Consider the following 12,926-nt stretch of genomic DNA (forward strand, 5'->3'; position numbering starts at 1 on the left):
GAAGATCTAACGCGAGAATTTTATCTCACACACTCTCGCCCGATCGATGAATGAAAACCACGGCCGGTTATCTTATCTTTTACTAGACTGAATTTGGCCTTTGGTAAGAATTTACTTCGTTTTTTGCGTATAGTTTTGTAAATGTTAATATTTTCAGTGATTAACATGGAGCATATTGCCTTGGGTGTGTTACTGTTATAAAATAGTCTAAGTCGAGTGTTAGTGTGTGCATCCCACCTTGTGCAAATTATGTAGTGTCTCCAGTTTGAAAATATTAGTGTGTTTGATTTTGAAGTTTCTAGGCAATATCGTGAAATAATCCACCAGTCCTTCACTATGCACAGAAGAGCTTCGTCATGTTTATTGCTTGCAATTAGTAGGGATGCTGGTCCGAGAATAAGGATCGTCCGCATAATTAAGGAGGATCATTCTTCGTAAACGCGGACAGAGCGTCCTAAAAAATGAGGCAGTACGCATTTTCCCAGAGGATTCTTATTTCTGATCTGCGCGTTGGCGATGCGAAAAAACAGATTAACTCCACGATAATGATAGATCCTTGATGGATAATTTGCACAGAGACTTTCACGTTATGAACGATAAGTCCTCAGGAAAACAGACAACCCGTAAAAGTAGACAGTGAAATGAAAGGGGGGTGAACCGCGGATCGGATTATGAGGATATCCTCTTTCTTGGACCAGCACCCCTACTGGCAATTAAGCTACATAAGTATAACATAGATAGTCATTGTGGTCTGCAACACCTTTTTTTAATGCAATTTAAGTAATAAGATTTAAAGTTTTGCGTTAACCCAACCCCAAATTCATCACAGCAGATTATTTTTGCAACACTCTGGCTCTCGCCAAGTGCCCATGACCATATACACACGTAGGCTACGGCACATAAGTTTCTAAAATTTTGCAAGCGAGCGATCAAAAAAGAAGACATGGTAAAGATTTTAAGTTAATATCATCACAGTAGACCTTGGCTCTAGTCATGGATACAAAAATTATATATTTGGGCATCTCGTTGCACAGAAGTATGCTGTTTCTAAATTTTGTGAGCGATTGAAGTGAAAGAGTGTGGTAAATATGTAATTTGGATATTATCGGGCTCCTCGCTGCGCGTTGTCAAATAGAAAGCCTAATCCGGCACTTCATTGTCCAAATATGGAGGTATTCAGGCATTTACTTGCCTGAAAGAAGCCTGTTTCTAAAACTTGTGAGATTGCGAAGCAAACCCTGAAGAAATACTCTTTATTACGTACATTTAAATACTTTTTCCTCGTGAATTTCCAAAATATATTCTTTATAAAAATATATGACTAAACTTCTCTTGTGGCACCCTTTGAAATGTCTTGTGGCACCCTGATTGAAAAATGCTGATGTGGCCTCTTATGGATTACAACCTGTCTCAAATACACAGTGTGTTAGTATAATAGGATCAATTGAAATCGCCAATGCATTGCCCAATAAGTAACGGAATGAGGGTTTATTTCATGAAAATGCACAAAGATGTTTTAATGTTTCTAAAAGTTGCTTATAAACAAAGAAGATAAGGTAATGAAGTCTTGTAGTCTACAGAAAACCTCTGAGAATCATTAATTAACTATTTAACTTCTAGCTTCTAGGAGCTGCTGTAAAGATTATCGTTTCAATTTTCAACAAAAAATTACTATTCTTTTCAATTGAAATCAGAATGGGTTTGTTCCTTCAGCTCCAGACACTTCACAAAAGTTGATCTGTCATATTTTGCATATGTTTTAAATGATTAATCAACACTTGCTTCCAAAATTGTTCTATTTTCTGTTTGAAATGATACCCCAGACTCAAACATATTAGTAAATATGATTTAATGTATCCAATATCCATTTATGCTTTTCTTAACTATTTTTTCTTTCCTTTCTTTCTTTTTTCCCTTTTTTCTCTCTCCAGGGATTCCCAGAATCTACTCAGCCAGCTCTGTTACTTCATGATAAAGGGTTGCTCTTTACTCTGATTACTTGGGAAGGAGACTGTTCTAAAAACATGTGGCTGAACTTTGTGTTATGCCAGTATTTGAAAGATGCCGAATGCTACCAATTTGACTAGACAAGTTCTGTAAGAGCACGATATTCAGACAAGTGTTCATTGGAGCTTGACCTAGAGGTCAAGATGGATGAAAGAAGAAGACATGAGGTCAGAGGTCAGAACCATCCTGGAACGGGGTATGATGCCAATCATCAGTTCCAGCATCAAGACACAAGTTACAGTGATCAGATAACGCAAAGGGACAGATATGAACAGTACATGGACAGGACCACCCAACCTTCATCGGCATATCACGGCGGTGCAGCACACTTTGGTAACCATGGTGATCAAGGTCAACCTTACTCACATTGGCAAAGCCAGCCCCAGTATCCATCCCATGCACCAAATATGTACATCCCTCAGGCATATCCTAATTACTATGACCAAAGTAGATTCCAAAGTGGCCAAACTACAGGACATTTACCATACTCTGGATTCAACAGGTTTGGTAATGCTGTTGATAGGATTCCTAACCCTCCTGTATCACAGTCATTACCATGTGATAGAAATACTGTTGACAGAAGACAACATTCTTGGAATAATGAGATGTATAGCTCAAGACAGACAATGGCTCAAGACTCCAGAGGCTACCCACTGAGTTATGGTGCTACACATGGAAGCGAAACAGATGCTGTCCCTCCCCAAATTCCTCAGGGTAATTCACCAAACAACTACTATACCAACCCTGAGATGCCTGTCAAAGATGGAAGCATCAAGGACCCATACAATGCAGCAATAGACAGGAGAAGTTTACCAATGCACTATGATGCTGCTAATGTAACTCCTGGATTGGAGCCACGATTGAACAGTAGCAAGTCTGAGGTGCCCATTCCACCTACATCTTTGCAGAATTATTCAGGGGAAGTTCATCAATCAAAGTTTGAACCTCCTGCTAATGTTCCTTTGCCAATTTGCACTGGAGGCGTGTGTCCATTACCTGCAAGCACTCAACAGAACAAGGACATGTCTGATGTTAACTGTAAACAGTATTACCGAACAGAAGACTCTCATAACACTAGACAAAAGGCAGAAGAATCGCATTGTAGTAGTGGACATTCCTCTTTCTCTGAAAATGAAAAGCTGCCATCATCATCAAGCAAATCTAAGGTACCAGTTCCACCTACATTTTTGCAGAATTATACAGCGGAAGTTCATCAATCAAAGTTTGAACCTTCTGCTACTGTTCCTTTGCCAATTTTAACAAGCAATAGCACTGAAGGCGCGTGTCCATTATCTGCAAGCACTCAACAGGACAAGGACATGTCTGATGTCCGAACAAAAAACTCTCATAACACTAGACAAAAGGCAGAAGAATCACATAGTAGTAGTGGACAATCCTCTTTCTCTGTAAATGAAAAGCTGCCGTCATCATCATCATCAAGACAAGATAATGTAAAAATCTGGAATTCTATCTTTGATAAAGTGGAAGGTATTGTTGACCAGGACACTCTCAACAACGAGAGTGTTGTTACAGGAGATGAGAGAAAAGAGCTATCTTTTGTTTGTCAGGAATCCTTAGACCATCTTGCCAAGACGACAGAAGAAGAAAAGAACTGTAAAATTCCTGCTGATTCTAGAAAATTTGAAGATAGAACTATCGAATCTGAGAAAACGTTTACTGCATCTGAAAGTAAAAACAATACGAAGGAGGAAATATCAGAGAACAACGTCAAGAAGGTCTCTGAAACGATTAGTGTCAGTAACACTGGGTGTGATTTGCCAGTATCTTCACCCTGTCATTCTGGAGATACCTGTTTAGATCTGGCTGATACCACACTTGATATTAATGAGGAGAAGGAATCACTGCAAAAGAGAAATGTTATACCCACTAAGATCTGTGATGGTCATTCACCAGTGAAAGAAAGAAATATATCCACGAATACCCATGCAATATCAGTTCGGACAACAGTAGATCTGAGTGCTTCAGAAGTAGGCTGTAGCACTGTGGTGAAGTTTAAAGAAGGCACATGCAAGTATGTCAAGGGAGAGCCTACAAGTGACAAAGAGGAAGAAACATTCTACTGCAGTAGTCAACAAGATGGTGGTCCAGTATCAGAGCCAGAAAACGAGTCCTCTGAAGAGGACAACCGTCCAGGAGTTCCAGGAGAGGACAGTCTACCAATAGTCAAGCAGGAACCGCAAGATGAGCAATATCATCTACAGGTTGGTCACTCTGAAGAGGACAACCGTCCAGGGGTTCAAGGGGAGGACAGTCTACCAATAGTCAAGCAGGAACCGCAAGACGAGCAATATCATCCACAGGTTGGTCACTCCATTACAGAGCTCCAAGTTAAGGATGAAGTGAAACTTGAAGTAGGGGATAAGATTGGAAGTCAAAGTCCAACAGAACTCAGCAGAGGTGGTTCTGATACTTCAAGAGACGATGCTGTTCCTGTGATCGTTCAAGGGAATATACTCATGGATATGGACTGCAACTATGACAGTGACACCTACGAAGTCAGTGGAGACAAACAGGTACCTATACACAAGTTAATCCTGTTTGTTTTTTGACAGGGCTACAATACCCTCATTAAAGCCCCATGCACACATGAATTTGTAAACTGCCTTATTGAAATTGAACAAAAGTGTAGCGCGTTTCACATTTCTATATCTTATAATACACGGATAAGAGATACATGTACATAGTTCAAAATATCATGTATGAGAAATCTTTATTAGTTCTTTGTTTGGTCTTTGCTGCATGTGCTCAGCCCATTCACCACATTTTCCACATAAAATATATATTTTTGTACTACTGCAGCAGTTTTTTTTTAGGCAGTTTACCTTGCCAGGACGGGGCTTAACAGTGTAATGTGTTTAGAACCTTGTTTCACTTTTTTTTGTTAATGTTACACCTTTCAAAGTTTTATTCATTCATTCATTCATATTGACAATCTCTCTGGTTCGTACAGGGTACTCATGTGAAAAACATATATATTCATTGAAATGAACTGATGAATTTAAATTTAACATTTCAAGGCAATTGTATTTCATCATTTGATTGTAAAAAAAAAAAAATTTAGGCTGAATATTATACATTCTGTTGTATTATTTTCGTCTATTTTCAAAACGGTAGCAAACTTCCAAGTAATGATTTTATTTCTTTGTGTTTCCTTCTTTCACCATCTACTCTTTTTCTAGGATGTCAACAATTCCTTCAGCACAGGACATGGAGTCGATGATGATGGTTAGTAAACTGTTTTCTTTATCTAATTATTTAGGAACAATTCTGGGGGAAACGGGAGCCACAATGAGTTCTATGAAAGTGTTAAAGGGAACCAACCACACTAAAAAAATGATGTCTTGCTCTGTCTTTGTAGTTCATTACTCGTATTACATCTTCAACTACCTGGTGAGACAACATGTTGCATGACTTGCTATTTATAATAAGTAGCCCCCAATATTTATTTAATGGAGACAAATGGGGGGATTTTATAAAAGGGGTTTAAACAATTTGAATGTTTCGAAAATAATATCGCTAGTGATATTCTTTTCGATACTACATGTATATCCGCAATGAGTAATATATTTAGCAATTTGACTGTAAGCCCTACTGGTTTTGGTAACTTTTAATTTCAATTTTTCATATTCAATTTATAATTTATTAGGATAGAGAAGAAAATGCCAATATCCTAATTATTTTCTTAATTAACTGATACAAAATTTCTCTGTAACAATTTTCTTCTTACTCAAAATATACACTCTAATTCTTAGCAAAGGGATGCACCATTGAATTATAACTCGAATTTTAACTTCAAATTGTCTGCTGCAATTGTCATGAAAGTGTATTAACCAAAATTCTTGTCTTATTTTTGACAGGGATGTTTGACAGATGTACCTCATGCAATGAACTGGTTGCCTGTGGTGACATGATAGAGCATCCATTCAAATGCAAGGCGAAACCAAACCCACCTGAATCTCCAGTCAATCTCCCAACCGATCAACAACCACCTAATGACGACGAGGCAGAGATGAACTGTCCAGAATGCGGTGTTGGCTTTGAGACGACAGACTTTCTTGTCATCCACCTACAAATTCACGAGATGTTGGCCAAGAATGCCAAGAAGATGCAGGAAGAGAACCAGATGATGGTGATGACTACTGAGGAGATGGAGAAACAAATGACACACATCGCGGCAGACATCACAGAGGAACAGCCCGAAGAGTGCGAGGTTTGTTTTGAGTCCTTTACTGACCCTACAATGATCCCATACCACACCATGATGCATCAACAGTTTCCCTTCCACTGCAGGAAGTGCAATCTCTTTTTCAACACACTAACCGAACTCCACAAAGCACGCTGCAGCGACCACAAGCGCCACAAGGTCTTCAAGTATAGGTGTAAGAAGTGCAAGCGCACCATCCTGGACTCGTACAAAATGCGCAAGCATCGGAAGAGATGTGAAGGGAATATGGAAACATGCAGGTTGTGCAAAAAGAAATTCCCATCCTTCCGGCAGTTAGCACACCATGCAGAGATTTGTAACGAAGATCAGATGAAGAAAATTGGGGAGGATGGCAGAGAAATTAATGAAAAAGATATTGTTTTGGAAGAGACCCTTTCGGAAAATGAAGATGCAGATCTTGAAGCTGTAGATCGTGATGCCTTAGATCACAGAGTAGACCGTAAAGCTGCTGATTCTAAACCTGCAGGACAGGATGTAATATATCATGATACCAGTCTAGAAATGAAATTGGACAGCAGACCTGCCGAGGCTGAAATCAAAGAAGCAAATGAAACAACACAACTTTCAGAAGGAGATGGCGGTGTGGTTCGATGTAAGGTTTGTGAAAGGGAACTACATATATCTCTTAGATATCCCAGAAGAGCATGCATGGAAACTCCAGAGTATTGCAAGGCGTGTCTTCACATGGTAAGATCAAAGAATCTGTCCTCTTATGACAAGAGTTCAGCATCTAAGAAAGGTTCACACCATAAAAGAATGTTGCCCCTTGAGGGCAGCTCATCAAATGAAGAAACTTGTGAGAATGCCATCACAGAACCTTCAACAAAGAAGCACAAGAATGAGCCAACAGATGGTGAAACGTGTGGCGCTTGTGGAAGATGGTTCAAGAACTTCGAGAAATTGGAAAAGCATGCTGGAAAATGTGATGGTGTCATGAATAAACATTCATGTCTAGAGTCAACAAAACAAGATGATGATCTCAACTTGGACTGGAAGTATCCTACAGTGCATCGGTGTCCTAAATGTGACAGGAAGTTTTTCAAAGAGAAGAAGTTAAAGAAGCATGTGAAATCATGTCTGTGGATTCAAGATAGCACTTCTGCAGAGTCATGTGTAGACTCAAGTGCACTTGTGGATGATGCATCGGATCAGGAGGATGAACTTCCGTTGTCTGCCTTGAAAAATACTAATGGTACAGGTGTCAGAGATTCAGTTGGAGTAGATACATCAGATAATGATGACCATACACCTGTTACCTTGCCAGATGAAACCTTGGAATCATCTAATGAGAGCAGCAGGATAGAGTCCATGTCTGGAACAGAAGATAACCAGAGGAAAGAGGACAAAGGAGAGTTTGATCAGAATACCGGTGACATTCCCAAGGAGTGTGCCACCAATGGAAGCGTGCTATCACACCAGAACAAGACATCCTTCATAGAGAATAGTATAATCCTTGATAATGCAACTCATGTACAAAGTAATACTAGAACGTCCTGCAACCCTGTCAGTGCATCAGGATTATTGGAGGAAAATTTGCCTGTGGAATTAAAATGCGACACTGATACATACAATGCAAAATCAAAAGGGCAAGTTCATGGGATGGAAATATCCCCTAAATCAAACTTTGAGGAAGGCTCAGAGAAGGACACTGATCCTTCAATTGCATCAACACAACAAGTAACGTTAGGTGAAAGAGAGACTGTGAGCTCTACATCTGAACCTACTATGGCAGTTCCTGCTCCAGACGAAACAAGTCCAACAGACATTTCATCAGATGATATGCCACAGCAACACTTGTCACAAGGAAATGGGTCACAGACATCACTTGGAGAAACGATGACACCATCCTACTCATCATGTGATAATTATCCAAGGACAAATGTACCTTCGTTTACCCAGGCTGAAGAAAAAATGGAGAGGGTCTCTATGGATTCTGCACATTCTGCACCTAAAGATATAGGAAATGCAGAGACTAGTTCATCATCACCATCAGCATTGTCTCTCCCAGTCAATGTGAAAGAAGAGCAGCATATGGTAGAGGAGTCTGAATCTTGTTGTCCAGAGGTTAACAAGGAAGAGATGGAAGGAATGGTGTATAACAATGGTGATGAAGACACCGAGTCATGTCCTATGGATGAAGGAGTCACTAAATCATCAAAACCTGAGCTGGCATCAGGAGTTGCTGATAATGCTAAGTCAATTTCTTTTGTTGATGAAGCTGCTTGGCAGTTTCCTGGACAATCTACAGATGATGAAGACACAAGAGGGTCCATGTCTCAGACATCTTCAAACTTGCTGGACATCCACACTCAAGGAACGTCAACAACTGCCCCTCCACATCAAGAGTCTGCCCAGACAGGATTATCCCAAGACAGTTCATTGAATGCTAACCAGGCATCAGTTGAGATGATGTCTGGTATTAAAGAGAAGGGCCACTTCTCTGGGCTAAAGGATGAGAGCAGTATGGGTTCATCATTGGACGTTGAGTACACTATGGGTTTAGGAGCTGTCAAAACTATTTCCCTTGAATGTGAAGTAATCCCAGGTCATCACTGTGTCTACTGCGCTGCAGAATTCCCTTCCAAAACCAGTCTGTGGAAGCATGCCAGAGGGTGCCGTGACAACCATCTAAAGGTGATAGCCAATCGGGTTGCGGGAGATAAGGAATACCAGCAGGTGAATAAACCAGGAAGTATGGGAAATGTCCCGTGGCAGGTGCTAAATGATTACACCAAAAAGGAGGCTATGATCATGAAAACTGAGATCGGAATAGATCTGAATTGCGTCATACCCGCTGTGGGTTACAGAGCTCCACCCAACAGACCTCCAGACCCAGACACTGTCAGGAGCAGGAGAAGGAAGAAGAAAAAGAAAAGTAAGGTTAAAGAAGATGTTGAGGTAGAGAAAAAGAGGAAGATTGAGAGAAAGAAGAGAAGGGTAAGGGAGATACAACGAGAGAAGCTCCGTGTACACGCCAAACTGCAACAACTCGAACAAAACAATGTGAATAAGTTCAGAAATAAGGAACAACAGACAACATTCACATGTGAACTGTGTGATCGATCATTCCACTCGACAGAGAAATTTGAAAAGCACAAAGTAAGTCATGTGTCTCCCCCACATAAGAAGACTCTCGCGGTATATGTGGAGAAACTAAATGTGGAAGAAATTGAAGATGGCAAAAAGTCAACCACAAAACCTTCAGGCTCTGCTAAGTTAAAAGATAAAGAATCCTCAAAAAAGAAACATTCTAAACTTGCTGAAAATAAGTCAGTAGCCAAGAAGACAATAACGACTACTAAGCAAAGACTACCACAGAAGAAAGATGATAAACATGTTTATGTGCATGTTTATGTGGATGTAGAAAGTGTAGTGGGAAGTGATACAGAGCAAGCATCTAGCAAGAAAAACACTTCTAGAGAAATACAGCAGAGTGCTGTAAAACCTGATGTTTCTGTACCCATAGTGGGATCCATTGGTACTGCCCCTGTGAGTGTGGAAGACCTTCAGCAGGCTGATGCAGGGATCTTACATGGGAAAGCTAAAGGGGTTACCTGGAAGAAAAATGAATTTGGTGTACAGTTTCCAGTGGTTATTGAGGTAGAGTGTCCAGATTGTCAGATGAAGTTCAGTCACCAATCCACATTAGATAGACATAGGAGGCTACACAGAAAGTAACTCATTTGATGTAATTTGAGGGGTCAGCGACAAAAAGACGTAACTCCATTTAGGCCATTTTGAGAAAAGGTTGTTTATGTGTCACTGAGCACTTAGGTCTTAAGGAGTTAAGTCTATTAGATGTTTCATTAGCCATTGACTTCGATGGGGTGTTGGGTGGAGCTGAGTCTTTGTGTTTCCTGGAAAGCCCACATTTTTCTGAACATTATGATATCAAATACTCATTTTGGCATAATATGGAGTTACGTCTTTGTGCCACTGAACCCTTGAATTGGTGTCTCAATGTGATTTAGTATCAAGGGCTTGAAAGGAGGCTGTTTTATGCAATAATTTCTGTATTAATGCCATTCCGAGAAATGTGTCTCCTACGTGTAGTCTTTTTACGAAATTTTCAACCAAAAATGAATTGATTGATCTGACTATTGAATGGTGCTTTCTTGCATCACTACCATTAATCATAGTTATATCAAAATATTTTTCATTCATGATTGAAAACGTTTGAAACGTTTTGATGAAGGTCATATGTCATCTGGGACACTTTGCACGGAATCTCACAATATCACCAATATTTGTATTGTCATCATTATTGTCATCGTTGTCATTAATTTTATAATCACGACCATCATCATTACCTTCACCTCTTCCCTTTATCACATCATCATCGTCATCGTCATCATCATCATCATCATCATCATCGTCATCATCACCATCATCATCATCATCACCATCACCACCACCACCACCACCACCAAAACCATTTATTGTCTTTGCGATCAGTATAATCCTCATCATCATTTACATCATCAATGGTATTTTGAAGGACCAACCTAGTCACCTTGTATAATATTCTAATATAAATACCAATACCACATCATTATCAAATCAAAAATTCAATTATAATTTTTAATGTCACTGCTTCACAAAAGTGGTGTGAAATGCCTTCCATTTACTTCTATGTCTTTTAAAGGGGAAGTGTCCTCTGACATTAAATTGGCTTTAATCAAAGCAGTAAATGAGTGAAACAAATCAGTGAAAGTTTGAGCAGAATCTGGTTAAAAGTAGGAAAGTTATGATTTTTTTAAAGTTGTCATCAGTGAAACACAAATTGGCGACACTAATTTATCTTGCAAGCTCCTCTCCGATTTGCTCTGTACAGAAAATGTCTTGAACTTTCATTTTCTTAGTTATTGATGATGGAAGAGAAAAATGTGAAATTTAATTACATACTGTTGGATAACAAATGTGTGCATCATACATGAGAATGAAACTTACTTATATTTGTCTTCTGTTCTTCCATCTTTCTTAACCCATGCTCTTTCTCTTTTTTTGTTTCCTTTCAATTTTTCTTTTGAGATCATGTCCCTTACTGAAATCCTTTTTTCTTCTTTTCTTTGATTTCCACGTACTGAATTAAAAATGAATGCAATGTAATTGTAAAAGATTGTTTTGCTTAGAATCCCATAACACAATACCATTGTTTAAGTGTTAAAGTATTGATTCTAGATGTCATTTTCTGTTTTCATGCAATTGAATCATTCATGAATGTTTCTTGATTTACTTGTCAGTACATGTATTACAAAAATATCTGAATGTTATCAACAGATTGGTGTTATTTTCTGTGGTAATTTTATTGAGCCACTACTTTGAAATTAACTTTCAAAAGAAAAGTATCATCTCAAGAGCCTTTCCCATTGATTTGTAAAAAATAATCTTCTACTGTTCATAAATTTATGTAAATATGTAGATTATTGACAAACTTCTCTAAATTGGGGACACAATGTAATCTCTGTGGTCATTAACCTGAATTGAAAGATATGTTACGTACATGCACAACAGTATCCCTGATGCTAGTACACAGTGATCATAATAATAATACCAGGAATATACAGCTATACACTGCCAGTGTTGATGTAAATGTTTTTGTATGTGTACATGAAACCATGTGTAATCAAAGAAAATGTGTGTTCTGTGAATGAGTTGGGAAAAATAATTCATATTGCTTCAAATAGCTCAATCTGTTCTCTAAAGAAACGAGAGTAATATGAGTATTTTGGTACATATGCAACATTCAATGATGTAATGGCTTGATAAATATATCAGCAATACGTGTTCTGGAAGCTCAGTGTGGAAATTAAATGATATCATAGCTTATGAATGTGCTTATGAATGTTGATTGTTTATTTGTTTGCTTGTTATTATTTTTTTGTCTTAGATAATATAAGACAAACAGATAATTAGAACAAAGCTATTACATTGGTGGTTTATTTCTTCATGTTAAACTGATGTCACATATGATTTATTCATACTTGTATTTTTTAATTTTTGTCCCCCCAAATTGTTTCATTTGAAGTCTCAAATTATGTTTGTAATATTAAGGAAGTCTGCTGTTTCCATGTCGATACTGATAGTTATCTTTATGTTTCAAAGATTACATGATTCAACTATTTTTCTGTATTTTTTCTTTAAAACATTTGTACATTTTGCTCATTTCATATTGAAAGACGATGGCTGAAGTACATGTAATGTAAATTGAGTGAATCATAAAATACTAAAAAGATATCCAGATTTGTTAATTTGTTTTTTATTGTGTTGATACATGTAATTCATTGAGTCTGCTCAGAGCCTGGAAGGTGTTTACAGCAAGGAAAGCACACTTTCACAAGAAAATCCAAAATTACATGTTTTTGAAAAAAGAAAAAGAATGAGAGCGGAGAAGAAAAAGAGGGTGCATTGGATTACATTCATATTAATAAATATTATATGGAATAGAAAGAGAGAGAGATTGAGAAATAGTCAAAGAAAATTTTTGAATGAGTATGATACCAGGGGGTGTTTCACAAAGATCCTACTGAACTTATCTCTAAGTTTGACTTACAAATTATGAAAGCTGTTGGCATCTATGAAAATATTTTTTAAAATTTATTTTAAAAGGCATGAAATGTTGATTCAAATCATTCATATTTTCTTTTATCAAGGAGATTTTATGTCCTTGATG

At 38.1% G+C, this 12,926-nt stretch overlaps 1 protein-coding gene across 1 annotated transcript; it reads left to right on the top strand.

Annotated features, from left to right (window-relative positions):
- The first annotated feature begins 16 nt into the window (after nucleotides 1-16).
- Nucleotides 17-11,055, top strand: LOC100887987. The gene is made up of 4 exons (XM_003730356.3): nucleotides 17-103; nucleotides 1,932-4,541; nucleotides 5,208-5,253; nucleotides 5,886-11,055. The coding sequence occupies exons 2-4, from the start codon at nucleotides 2,151-2,153 to the stop codon at nucleotides 9,929-9,931; spliced, it is 6,483 nt and encodes a 2,160-aa protein (XP_003730404.2). The 5' UTR covers nucleotides 17-103; nucleotides 1,932-2,150; the 3' UTR covers nucleotides 9,932-11,055.
- The last annotated feature ends 1,871 nt before the right edge of the window (nucleotides 11,056-12,926 follow it).

The sequence above is a fragment of the Strongylocentrotus purpuratus genome, unplaced genomic scaffold, assembly GCF_000002235.5.
Source record: "Strongylocentrotus purpuratus isolate Spur 01 unplaced genomic scaffold, Spur_5.0 spur5_scaffold_9, whole genome shotgun sequence".
Taxonomy (NCBI): Eukaryota; Metazoa; Echinodermata; class Echinoidea; order Camarodonta; family Strongylocentrotidae; genus Strongylocentrotus; species Strongylocentrotus purpuratus.

Coding starts and splice junctions, on each gene's coding strand:
- LOC100887987 (XM_003730356.3), top strand. CDS start 2,151: ATGGATGAAAGAAGAAGACATGAGGTCAGAGGTCAGAACCATCCTGGA. Junction 4,542..5,207: donor AAGTCAGTGGAGACAAACAG/GTACCTATACAC, acceptor CTCTTTTTCTAG/GATGTCAACAATTCCTTCAG. Junction 5,254..5,885: donor ACATGGAGTCGATGATGATG/GTTAGTAAACTG, acceptor TATTTTTGACAG/GGATGTTTGACAGATGTACC.